Here is a 13,524-nt window from a genome sequence, read left to right as displayed (position 1 = left end):
CCGTGTGAAGAGAGAGCTTTTGCCACCAGGCCACGGAGCACCGTCTCCAGATACATGTATGATATACAAGATATGAAGAATCTCACTTCTGGTTTAGACCTATCACTGACTTACCATTGGATATGTTTGGCGAGGTGTTTACCACTAACGGCGCTGTTAAATTCTTGGCGTTGTCATCGTAGTCACCGTAGACTAGTGGCGGTGGTGGCGGCACTGTGGTGGTGGTGGTGGTCTTGGCGGTGGTGGTAGCAGTAGTGGTGGTGGTGGATGGCAGGGTCGTCACCACCTCTGCAAGTACCAGGAGAATGTAAAACAGAAATACCCGCTTCAGTATGTCTTCTTCTCTGATTAAGAGAGTCAATTGTGAGGGTAATTTTCTTAATAATTTTTATTTTTGATAAAGTTTTTTATGTATGTATTTAGTGGCCTTTTGTATGTAATTAATGGAATTATTTTTTCAAATTTAGTGTATTTAATTGAATTATATATATATATATATATATATATATATATATATATATATATATATATATATATATATATATATATATATATATATATATATATATATATATATATATATATATATATATATATATATATATATATATATATATATATAATTTTCAAAATATCTACCACTAAATTTGGGTCACGTAAACAATAGTACATAAATTTAGGTACAATCAATTTTTAAAAAAGTATACAATCAAAATGTTTTTAATTCAAAGACCAAATTTTAAAAGCAAAAATAAAGATTTTGTAAAATCACCAGAAACACTTTCTTTCCCCTTTCTTTCCCCTTTCTTTCCCCTTTCTTTCCCCTTTCTTTCACCTTTCTTTCCCCTTTCTTTCACCTTTCTTTCCCCTTTCTTTCCCCTTTCTTTCCCCTTTCTTTCCCCTTTCTTTCCCCTTTCTTTCCCCTTTCTTTCCCCTTTCTTTCACCTTTCTTTCACCTTTCTTTCCCCTTTCTTTCCCCTTTCTTTCCCCTTTCTTTCCCCTTTCTTCTACATTTTTTCACCTCCATTTGCTTGTGTAGAAGTATGAAATAAGCAGAACAGCTCATTTTGAGGTTTTTCTTATAAACTTTCATGGGTCATGAAGACATCTTCAGTGCAGCTGAACATTGATTTTTATACCGAAGTATTCCATAGATCATAGAAACGGGGTCAGAATGGTCAATGTGGATTTCCTGGCCCAAAGAGACATAGTCAGAGCAAAGTATTTTTTGGGGTTTCCATCTTACTGAGGTGATGCAATGGAGTCCCTAATCAGAGTGTGTTATTTACACGGACCTCTTATATAACACTTACTCTCTAAATCACACGACTCCCACTCCAGCATGGCTGTGGTATGCTCTAGCTCAAGTTCCCTCAAAGCTCCCATCGCGACTCACGAAATCGTAATAAAACGATTGCCTCAGCCTTTCCGTGATTTGTGGGCATCATGTTATAACTGTTTCGTGAGTCACTGCATGCCATTTTTCCGGATACATCCACATGGATGACTGGATGAAGGGAGAGTTGTGATCCCTTGGGAGAGAGGAAGTCGAGCTCTGAGGTTGGTGAGAGTTGGAGATCAGCCAATACACAAATAACCCTCACATAGGACTGCAGGGGAAGGGGTACCAAGCATCCAATACACCAATGCCACCCATCCAATTGCTTACCTCCACCATCACCATCTATCACCACCAGCACCATCCCAGTAATTGAAATAATTTATTTGGGCATCTCAACAGGGCACCAACAGATTCACATCTGCCCTTGTAAATAAGACTAGGGAAAGAGGGTAGATTTTTCTCCAAATATTCCACTTAAAGATTGGAAAACACTAGATATATTGGGCTTTTCATACTACAGTTATATTTCTGCTTGCCCGTGTCTCTGTTACGGGAGAATTCATTAGAAGATACACAAAGTTCTGTGAAAGTAATAATTTCCTTTATATTTTAGTGGGAATCTGCATTAAAATGTTGAACTTTGTTGAATTCAAAGTCATCCTTCAATGGAATCATAGTAAACGAGGATTCTACATCCAAAAGCTAAATTTTCTCGTTGATCAAACTGAGATTGTAGATTTTCCCATATTAAATCTTCAGAGTTTATAATGTGGGAATAAGAGCTGTAAGGAGACTGTTTTCCATGTGAACTTTAGGATTCAATGAAAGTAGAAGAGGCTTAAATATATCAAATTTCTGTAAGATTTCCATATTGTCGTTGTAATCGACTGCGCTCGTAAAACAATTTTGCCGCCTCTATCTGACCTAGCGGTTATGTTATTTTAGTTGTATCACTGCTGAGTTCATTCACTTGGGCAATTCGTTTTTGTTATGAAGCCGTTTTTTCATTCTTTCTAAGAGAGGATACCTGGCCTGTGAGGTTAAGACTCACTTGCTATGCAAATGATCCGAAACTTTACCTAGAAAATACTAACTCTATGGCACATGAGGTCTGATCAAGGCACATTCCATTAAGAAAGAGAATGAGATGTAAGATGTAAACTAAAAAGAGAGAGGTGATCCCTATACAGGTGAAAGCGAAGAATCACAGAGCTGCTGTGAGGGCTAGTATATCTGAAATTCGAAGGGAGGCACTGGTCAGAGAAACAGCAACTATCGAACTTAAGCTTAAGGAATCTTACAGGAGGCAAGAATCTCAGGAAGAACTTAAAGCCATGAAGGAAATTGAAAGAAATCCGAAATACTTCTTCTCTTATGCCGATTCTAAGGGGAAAACAGCATCCAGTATTGGACCCCTGCTTTGACGAGATGGGACATACACAGACGACAGCAAAGAAATGAGTGAGATGCTAAAGTCCCAGTACGACTCAGCGTTCAGCGAGCCGTTAACTAGACTAAGAGTCGACAATCTAAATAGTTTTTTTTTTTATTTCAGAAACCCAAAATTTGGTCCTTTCAAAATCTCTGATATTATCCTAATACCAGAAGACTTCGAAAAGGTAATTAATGACATGCCTATGCATTCTGCCCCAGGCCCAGACTCATAGAACTCCGTGTTCATCAAGAACTGCAAGAAGCCCATGTCGCATTCTTTGGAGAGGGAGCATAGACACAGGGGCCATCCCACACTCACTAAAAACAACAGACATAGCCCCATTCCACAAAGGTGGCAGTAAAGAAATTGTAAAGAACTACAGACCGATAGCACTAACAATCCATATCATAAAAATCTTTGAAAGGGCAACACGGGTTTAGAGAAGGTCGATCTGCATGTCCCAGCTACTGGACCACTATGACAAAGTCCTGGATGCTGTTGAGGATAAACAAAATACAGATGTAGTATACACAGACTTTGCGGAAGCCTTCGACAAGTGCAACCACGGTGTAACTGCACACAAAATGCGTGATAAAGGAATAACAGGAAAAGTTGGTAGATGGATTTATAACTTCCTAACAAGTGGAACGCAAAGAGTAATAGTTAATAGAGTAAAGTCTGAGGCAGCTACAGTGGAAAACTATATTCCACAAGGCACAGTACTTGCTCCCAGCTATTCCTCATCCTCATATCGGATGACACCCGAATTGCCATGACAGTGTCCTCCATCGAAGGCACCGCAAGACTCAAAGCGGGCATCAACCAAATCTTCAAACTGACCACAGAAAACAATATGAGGGTCAATGAAGAGAAATTTCAACTGCTCACGTATGGAAAACTTGAGGAAATTAAAACTGTTTCAGGGTATACAACAAATTCTAACCACACAATAGAGCGAAAAACTAATGTGGAGGAATTTGGAGTGATAATGTTAGAGGATCTCGCCTTCAAAGACCACAATAATGTATCTACCTCATCTGCTAGGAAAATGATAGGATGAATAATGAGAACCTTCAAAACTAGGGACGCCAAGCCCATGATGATTCTCTTCAAATAGCTTGTTCTCTCTAGACTGGAATACTGCTGTACACTAACTACCCCCTTCAAGGCAGGCGAAATTGCTGACCTGGAGAATGTTCAGAGAACTTTCACGGCACACATAAGTATAATAAAGTACCTAAATTACCGGGAACTTTTGAAGTCCCTTGATTTGTATTCGCTGGAACGCAGGCGAGAAAGATACATGAGAATATACACTTGGAAAATCCTGGAGGGATTAGTACCAAACTTGAACACGAAAATCACTCCCTATGAGAGCGAAAGACTCGGCAGGAGATGCAACATTCCCCCAATGAAAAGCAGTGGTGCCACGAGTACACTGAGAGACAGCACATTAAGTGCCAGTGGCCTAAGACTGTTCAAGAGCCTCCCAGCATACATATGGGGGATTACCAATAGACCCCTGGTTGTCTTCAAGAAGGCGCTGCACAGACACCTAAAGTCAGTCCCTGACCAGCTGGGCTGTGGTTTGTACGTCGGTTTATGTGCGGCCAGCAGTAACAGCTTGGTTGATCAGACCCTTATCCACCACGATGCCTAGTCTCAAGGCAGGCCGCGGGGGCGTTGACCCCGGAAACCCTCTCCAGGTATACTCCGGGTATGCGTTCACATCCCACCCGTTCCGTGACTAGATTTCTTAAACTCAAAAAATTACACATTAAGAATGAGAGAAGACAAACTTATTAGCAATCATCTTTATTTCTATAAGTACATGATACAATTTATACAGACCATAGCTGATATCAGTGACGTACTATATAGAAAGCCCCCGGTTATACGGAGCATTTCGGGCAAATTAAGCTAATTTTGTCTACAGGATGCGACCACACCAGTCGGTTAACACCCAGGTACCCTATTTACTGCTAGACGTACAGGAACAGCAGGTGTCTTAAGGAAACACGCCCCGATATTTCCACCAGTGTCAAGGATCGAACCACGGACCTACCAGTGTCACCATACGGACATCCATTACTTGTCACCAAGCCAGAAGACGTCTTAAAATGAAGGTTTCCTCTGCACATAAATCCTTCGTACGGTATTTGTCGGTAATCCAACCTTTTTAAAAAAAAAAGAGAATCGAAACTAGCCAAGTAGTGTTTTATCCACACACTCCAAGTAGCTAAAAATCTAGGTGCCATAACTGCAGTATTCTTGTAATTAAACTTCTAGTTCTTCCTCTCTCTAGTTCTTCCTCTCTCTAGTTCTTCCTCTCTCTAGTTTTTCCTGCCTCCCCTCTCCTATATATACTGGCTCCCTCACTTTCGTGTATTAGTGTGACTTGTAAATAAATCTCCAAGTTGATCTGATACGTCGCCATAAGCTTCTCTCTCCTTTGATTATTGTGTAATGGCCAAACATTTTGTAAAGGTTAAATGCAATAGATTTCTTATCACTTATTCCCAGCTCTTCCCAGAGCTGAGATTATTTATTAAGGTTTCCTTGTTTGTCAGAAATCGGTTAAGTAGGGTGTTCATTATGATTGTTTCAGTCGCAAACTGATTGGAAGAGCAGTCCTGAATTACTTAAAAATATTCCATTTAATTCCTTTAAAGTTAATATCTCCCATGATGATTACATTATGGTATTTCTAAATGTTAAAATGTTTGTCCCAGAAAAACTTCCATTGGGTGTTTTTTAATGTTTGAGGCTAAAATACAACCATTCAAATTTTGTGTTTGGTTCTTCAGCTTTTATACAACTGATGACAGAATCGATTACATTATACAGCAAATAGATCAATGTATTTCTTATCAGAGTCAGTTGCATATATATTAGATCAACACAGAGAGTACAAATTACAATAGCCTGACACCCCCAGTGCCTGAGCCTGAACCCCCCAGTGCCTGAGCCTGACTTCCAGTGCCTGAGCCTGATCTCCAGTGCCTGAACCTGACCCCCAGTGCCTGAGCCTGATCTCCAGTGCCTGAACCTGACCCCCAGTGCCTGAGCCTGATCTCCAGTGCCTGAGCCTGACCCCTAGTGCCTGAGCCTGACCCCCCAGTGCCTGAGCCTGACCCCCCAGTGTCTGAGCCTGACCCCCAGTTCCTGAGCTTGACCCCCAGTGCCTGACCTTCAGCGAACCAAACTTGACGTTCGCACGACCCTTTGTGGTGTGTGTATAAATAACAGAAAGGCACAATACCGTGACTGGAACGATACACAAATAACCCGCACATAAAAGAGAGAAGCTTACGACGACGTTTCGGTCCGACTTGGACCATTGATAAAGTCATTGACTTTGTCAATGGTCTAAGTCGGACCGAAACGTCGTCGTAAGCTTCTCTCTTATGTGCGGGTTATTTGTGTGTGTGTGTATACTCCTAATTCTTTATGTTTCCTGTGACTTATAACTCACCAATGGCTGAAATGCATTTACAAAATTGTATTTTTAACAACTGTTTTTGTAGTACCACTGGTCAGCTTACATTCAGTATTCCACTTGTATTCACATGCATCAACACTCAATAACATTCTTAAGAAAATACCCATATTAAGTGGGAGGGAAAGAATGAGCGAAACAGAGAGAGAAAGAGAGAAAGAGAAAGGAAAAGGGAAAAAGGGAAGAAAGAGGAAGTTGTGTTATATTAAACTGTTAAGAACAAATGCAAATCACCCGAGATACGCTGGGAAATGAGGCAGAAATTATTGATTCGCAAAGATTCCTCACTTGATGGCGCAGCATTCAAATGTATCTAGTTTGGTATCCCTCCTGTAGGGATAACTTGCCTAGTTGTCTCTCTTCCCCAGTGGGTTAGTTATCTAATTATCTAGATCACGTTATCTAGATTTAGATAACTGTTGTCACTGCTGGGAGGCCTCGACTATGGGTTAAAAAGGGCACAAAAGCACTCACTCAGGATGGCTTTTTTGGATACTCTTCGGTCTTGAGACCAGTGACCAAGATTCTGGCTTCTTGGTGACTCCAGTAATCAAACTATACCACGGGCGGGGATAGAACCCACGATCAGAGAGTCATAAAACTCCAGACCGACGCGGTAGCCACTGGGACAGGTTGCCCGTTGGCTAACGCGTCGGTCTCAATTTTTATGACCCTCTGATCACGGGTTCTATCCCCGCCCGTCGTATGGTTTGTTTGCAATCGTGTCATTACGATTTCGTGAGTCTAGTAATCACTTGGGGTGACCAAGGTCCCGAAACAGAAACATATACATAAGGAGACGTTCTGAGTGAACGACCTTATGTCCCTTCAGCTACATTGTCGATATTACGAAATTTTCTACTTTCATACGTGATCTAGTAAGTGTTGTTATTAGTCGGATCCGTTATCTACTTAGGCATTGTTACGAGTGGGATAGTTTGTCTAGTTAGGTGGCGTCACTAGTGGAATACCGTGCGATTAATCATGGAAAGGGTGGGGTTTGAACCCATGACGAGTTAGTTCTAAAACTCACAGGACTCATTTGTTATGAGTTTAAGTCTCATCCGTTCCGTGATTTGATTGCGATCGTGTTATTACGATTTCGCGAGTCACAGGGAGACTAGATGGTAACTTGGAAGTCTTAAATAATAAAGCATCCTTACTAGTGAGATAACTTGACTTGTTTGATGCCTTACTAGGATGATAACGAATTTAGATTGATATCCCACTAGTGGGATACCTTTTCTGCAGAGTTGTACCCACGGGTGGGATACTTATCCAGTTAGGAATCCCAGTTACTGGAATACCTTGCCTTTTCTCGAAGAGTAACAACATAACTTGTTAGGTATCTCAGAACATGGATACCTTAGTTAGTTAAACTATATTCAGATTTAACTGATTTTACAATCTTTTCTTATAAATTTTTCACAATGTTAACATTATGGTCTTAGTGGTGAGTAATTATATATATATATATATATATATATATATATATATATATATATATATATATATATATATATATATATATATATATATATATATATATAGTATATATATATATATATATATATATATATATATATATATATATATATATGCGAGAATATTTTGAGGAACTTTTAAATGTTAAGGAAGAAACAGAGGCAGTAATTTCATGCACTGGTCAGGGAGGTATACCATCTTTTAGGAGTGAAGAAGAGCAGAATGTAAGTGTGGGGGAGGTACGTGAGGCATTACGTAAAATGAAAGGGGGTAAAGCAGCTGGTACTGATGGGATCATGACAGAAATGTTAAAAGCAGGGGGGGATATAGTGCTGGAGTGGTTGGTATTTTTGTTTAATAAATGTATGAAAGAGGGGAAGGTACCTAGGGATTGGCGGAGAGCATGTATAGTCCCTTTATATAAAGGGAAAGGGGACAAAAGAGACTGTAAAAATTATAGAGGAATAAGCTTACTGTGTATACCAGGAAAAGTGTACGGTAGGGTTATAATTGAAAGAATTAGAGGTAAGACAGAATGTAGGATTGCGGATGAGCAAGGAGGTTTCAGAGTGGGTAGGGGATGTGTAGATCAAGTGTTTACATTGAAGCATATATGTGAACAGTATTTAGATAAAGGTAGGGAAGTTTTTATTGCATTTATGGATTTAGAAAAGGCATATGATAGAGTGGATAGAGGAGCAATGTGGCAGATGTTGCAAGTATATGGAATAGGTGGTAAGTTATTAAATGCTGTAAAGAGTTTTTATGAGGATAGTGAGGCTCAGGTTAGGGTGTGTAGAAGAGAGGGAGACTATTTCCCGGTAAAAGTAGGTCTTAGACAGGGATGTGTAATGTCACCATGGTTGTTTAATATATTTATAGATGGGGTTGTAAAGGAAGTAAATGCTAGGGTGTTCGGGAGAGGGGTGGGATTAAATTTTGGGGAATCAAATTCAAAATGGGAATTGACACAGTTACTTTTTGCTGATGATACTGTGCTTATGGGAGATTCTAAAGAAAAATTGCAAAGGTTAGTGGATGAGTTTGGGAATGTGTGTAAAGGTAGAAAGCTGAAAGTGAACATAGAAAAGAGTAAGGTGATGAGGGTGTCAAATGATTTAGATAAAGAAAAATTGGATATCAAATTGGGGAGGAAGAGTATGGAAGAAGTGAATGTTTTCAGATACTTGGGAGTTGACGTGTCGGCGGATGGATTTATGAAGGATGAGGTTAATCATAGAATTGATGAGGGAAAAAAGGTGAGTGGTGCGTTGAGGTATATGTGGAGTCAAAAAACGTTATCTATGGAGGCAAAGAAGGGAATGTATGAAAGTATAGTAGTACCAACACTTTTATATGGGTGTGAAGCTTGGTGGTAAATGCAGCAGCGAGGAGACGGTTAGAGGCAGTGGAGATGTCCTGTTTAAGGGCAATGTGTGGTGTAAATATTATGCAGAAAATTCGGAGTGTGGAAATTAGGAGAAGGTGTGGAGTTAATAAAAGTATTAGTCAGAGGGCAGAAGAGGGGTTGTTGAGGTGGTTTGGTCATTTAGAGAGAATGGATCAAAGTAGAATGACATGGAAAGCATATAAATCTATAGGGGAAGGAAGGCGGGGTAGGGGTCGTCCTCGAAAGGGTTGGAGAGAGGGGGTAAAGGAGGTTTTGTGGGCGAGGGGCTTGGACTTCCAGCAAGCGTGCGTGAGCGTGTTAGATAGGAGTGAATGGAGACGAATGGTACTTGGGACCTGACGATCTGTTGGAGTGTGAGCAGGGTAATATTTAGTGAAGGGATTCAGGGAAACCGGTTATTTTCATATAGTCGGACTTGAGTCTTGGAAATGGGAAGTACAATGCCTGCACTTTAAAGGAAGGGTTTGGGATATTGGCAGTTTGGAGGGATATGTTGTGTATCTTTATATGTGTATGCTTCTAGACTGTTGTATTCTGAGCACCTCTGCAAAAACAGTGATAATGTGCGAGTGTGGTGAAAGTGTTGAATGATGATGAAAGTATTTTCTTTTTGTGGATTTTCTTTCTTTTTTGGGTCACCCTGCCTCGGTGGGAGACGGCCGACTTGTTGAAAAAAAAAAAAAAAAAAAAAAAAAAAATATATATATATATATATATAATTATATATATATATATATATATATTATATATATATATATATATATATATATATATATATATATATATATATATATATATATATTTATATATATATATATATATATATATATATATATATATATATATGTCGTGCCGAATATGTAAAACTGGTCAATTAGCAAGAACTCATTTAAAATTAAGTTCTTTCTAAAATTTTCTCTTATACGTTTAAAAATATATTTTTTTCATTAATGTTAATGTAAAAATTTTTAATTTTGCACCAAAAGAATCTTAGAAAACTTACCTAACCTTATTATAATAAGAACAATTTATTTTAGACTAACCCAACTAAATATATTTTAGATTTCTTTACAATAATTTAATACTAAACAAACACAGTGAAATATATTTTTTTCGTTAGGTTCAGAATGATTTTGGCGAAATTATTGCATACACAAATTTTCGCTTGTCCTATATGGCAAGATGAGCGTTGCTATTTAAGCCAAGATCGCAAATTCTGCCTATTCGGCACGACATATATATTATATATATATATATATATAATTATATATATATATATATATATATATATATATATATATATATATATATATATATATACTATATTATATTTTCTCTTATACGTTTATATATTTTTTTCATTAATGTTAATGTAAAAAATTTTAATTTTGCACCAAAAGTATCTTAGAAAACTAACCTAACCTTATTGTAATAAGAACAATTTCTTTTAGACTAACCCAACTAAATATATTTTAGATTTCTTTACAATAATTTAATACTAAACAAACACAGTTAAATATATTTTTTTCGTTAGGTTCAGAATGATTTTGGCGAAATTATTGCATACACAAATTTTCGCTTGTCCTATATGACAAGATACGTTGCTATTTAAGCCAAGATCGCAAATTCTGCCTATATATATATATATATATATATATATATATATATATATATATATATATATATATATATATATATATATATATATATATATATATATATATATATATATATATATATATATATATATATATGTATATAAGAACTTTCACAAATAGACTAATTTTTTTCAGTACTGGTTAATGTCTTTAAGAAAATAACTAATAACCTTTTATATTCTGGAAAATATCCAGGAAGGTCTTAAAGACATACCTCTCAGAGTGGTGGTAGCTTGTGTCTCCCCCAGGAAGTTCCTCACGATGCAGGTGTAAATTCCGAAGTCTGACGGAACTAAGTTCCTCATGCTGAGCGTCATGTTGTGTCTGCAACATAAACAGTGTGAAAGGCCTGCACCATGCATGGTGTGAGATTCCAGCAACATTCACAGCATGGCAAGTCTGCAGTTTATTCAATGAGAGATATCTGCGACACTTTCACTGTGAGAGGTGATGCTGGAGTTACTGCAGATGTGTAACAAGGATGCCCACCACATTGTGATGACAATACCGTACCAATGGTTACCTGACAGGTACAAAAGCTAAGGAAAATACTCATCCTTGTCTATGTGAATCTCTGGTTTCCTCTGTGGCAGCTTCATCAGGTGAATGGTTACGTGAGTTGAGTTGAAGAAAATTTAACTTGAATGTAGAGGATATAATAATTAAGGGGCGAAGTGAATTACAGGCTATGTATGAAAAACTGACACTGGTAAACGACAAAGATTAATATTGGTAGAATTACCTACAATGTTAACTAAAAGGACACAAATGCAACTAATGTGGCATTTTATTGCGGCAACGTTTCGCTCTCCAGGAGCGGCTTGACAAAGCTCCTGGAGAGCGAAACGTTGCCACAATAAAATGTCCCATTAGTTGCACTTGTGTCCTTGTACTTTACAACAAAGGTCAATAGATAATAAATTATAATTCTACTGTCAGTAAACATGATGAACAACTACAATCAGATATCAGCAACGTGTTCTGTGAACACAGGACACAAACATGATGTTCATTGTGACAAATTCCAACTGCATCGACACGGAATGAACGAAGAATAAGCATAAGAAACAAAACGTCTGCCCATTTATCATAAGCATAATTTTTACAGGGGTGGACCCGTAAGCCAGCGGAAGGCCTCAGTCAGATGACCAATAGCTTCAGCAGCGGGTCATCATATGACTAAGATCCACGTCAGGAAAAATTTCAAAATGAGAGACAACACGGTAATGTTGATAATATAAGAGTATCTAAGCTCTATATTCTAGATTCAAAGAGTCTGGAAAATTACACGTAAATTACCGCTCCATTTTTTGATGACGAGATGACTGAACTAGCAAATATATCGAGATTATTTCTAGCTTGCATGGAATCAATGTAACCTCTGAAGTTACGGAAGTTTCACGAATCATTCAGAACAGTCGGAGGTGGAGACACAGGAGGAAGAAGAAGGTTGATTTCCATGATAGCATGTGAGGCTGCCTGTGGGGACGTGAGTGGTAAAGTGGATGGTGGTGTCGGAGTGAGCATGGCATGTCATGTCATTCTGTGAGTCGTGAGGCTCGTGTTACAGTAGGAGGAAAGAGGAAAGATCGTCAAAACGTGGCTGCTGCAGCATAAACGTGGTGGTAATGTGGTGGTGTTATGATGTGTACGTAACACACACACATACACACATTATGCGTGTCATTGTGCGCATGCAACTTGCACAGTGGGCATTTTGGAGTGCATGTAACACATATGTGCCATGTTATGTAACACAATATGTGAAGCAATTTGTGCCACAGTGTATATACAACACACAAAATGTAAGTCATGAGTATGCAATACATACTTTGTAGGTCATTTACATGCAACACACAGTATGTTCGTCATGTGTATGCAAGACACTATCTGAGAGTGAGGTGGCTAGTCATTCGTCCTGAGAAATATATCTCCAAGGTGTCATGAGTCTGCTGGTGTTACTGTGAGTGAATCACTTTGCGTCAGCCTGAGCTCTCAAGCGTCTTCCCTAGAGGTTCAACAAGAGTGCTGGGATCACGAACGCCGGAAAACATCCTTCCAGCGAGAAAAGACACTGGAGCAATCTGGGGAAATGTTCTAACGACACTCGGCCATACCCGTTTACAACACAGATTCTTAGGAGAAACCAAATACAGCGGCAGCGAGCACATTATTAATGCCTTACGAATGGAAAGAAAATCACTATTTAGGAACTACTTTTGAAAAACTGTAAAATATATTATCACCTTGGAACCTTCTCTCCGACTGTTCCAGCTGCCAGTATGTTCCGTGTTCCAGAGATGGAGGCTGGTCAGCACCGGAGATTATAGGTTCTACTCAGCGATTATTGGTCCAATCTGTGAATCCATGTTAGATTAGATCTTTTTTCCCTCATCATTGTTATTCCTGCAGGTTGTTAGTCAGCTAACAGGAATACCTACTCACTAATGAAGAGTGAATGCGAACTCGCAATCCCTATATACTAAGCGACATATACCTCAACATATACCTCTCGGTGTATATAACTGAGACATGCACAGCCCTATGTATATATGTATATACCAAGAGCCATACTCATTTCAGTATTTATACCTAGTCACTGACACATGTACCAATCGGTGAGCATATTCAAAGTCTGAGATATATACCTTTCAGTGTACATATATGCAAGGAGAATTGACTTTGGTGTATATT

General features: G+C 38.5%; 1 protein-coding gene across 1 annotated transcript in view; it reads right to left on the bottom strand.

The window, feature by feature from the left end:
- LOC128693431 (protein amalgam-like) overlaps positions 1-13,524 on the bottom strand; it is a 137,004-nt gene that overhangs the window by 30,941 nt on the left and 92,539 nt on the right. Inside the window, exons 6-7 of the mRNA XM_070097447.1 lie at positions 11,045-11,154; positions 115-288 (exon numbers count right to left, since the gene is read on the bottom strand). Coding sequence (XP_069953548.1) covers positions 115-288; positions 11,045-11,154 — 284 coding nt within the window. The remainder of the gene's footprint in view (positions 1-114; positions 289-11,044; positions 11,155-13,524) is intronic.

The sequence above is a fragment of the Cherax quadricarinatus genome, chromosome 57 (assembly GCF_038502225.1).
Source record: "Cherax quadricarinatus isolate ZL_2023a chromosome 57, ASM3850222v1, whole genome shotgun sequence".
NCBI classification, from domain to species: Eukaryota; Metazoa; Arthropoda; class Malacostraca; order Decapoda; family Parastacidae; genus Cherax; species Cherax quadricarinatus.
The sequence above is the reverse complement of the archived record's forward strand: the minus strand, read 5'-3'. Positions and strand labels throughout refer to the sequence as shown.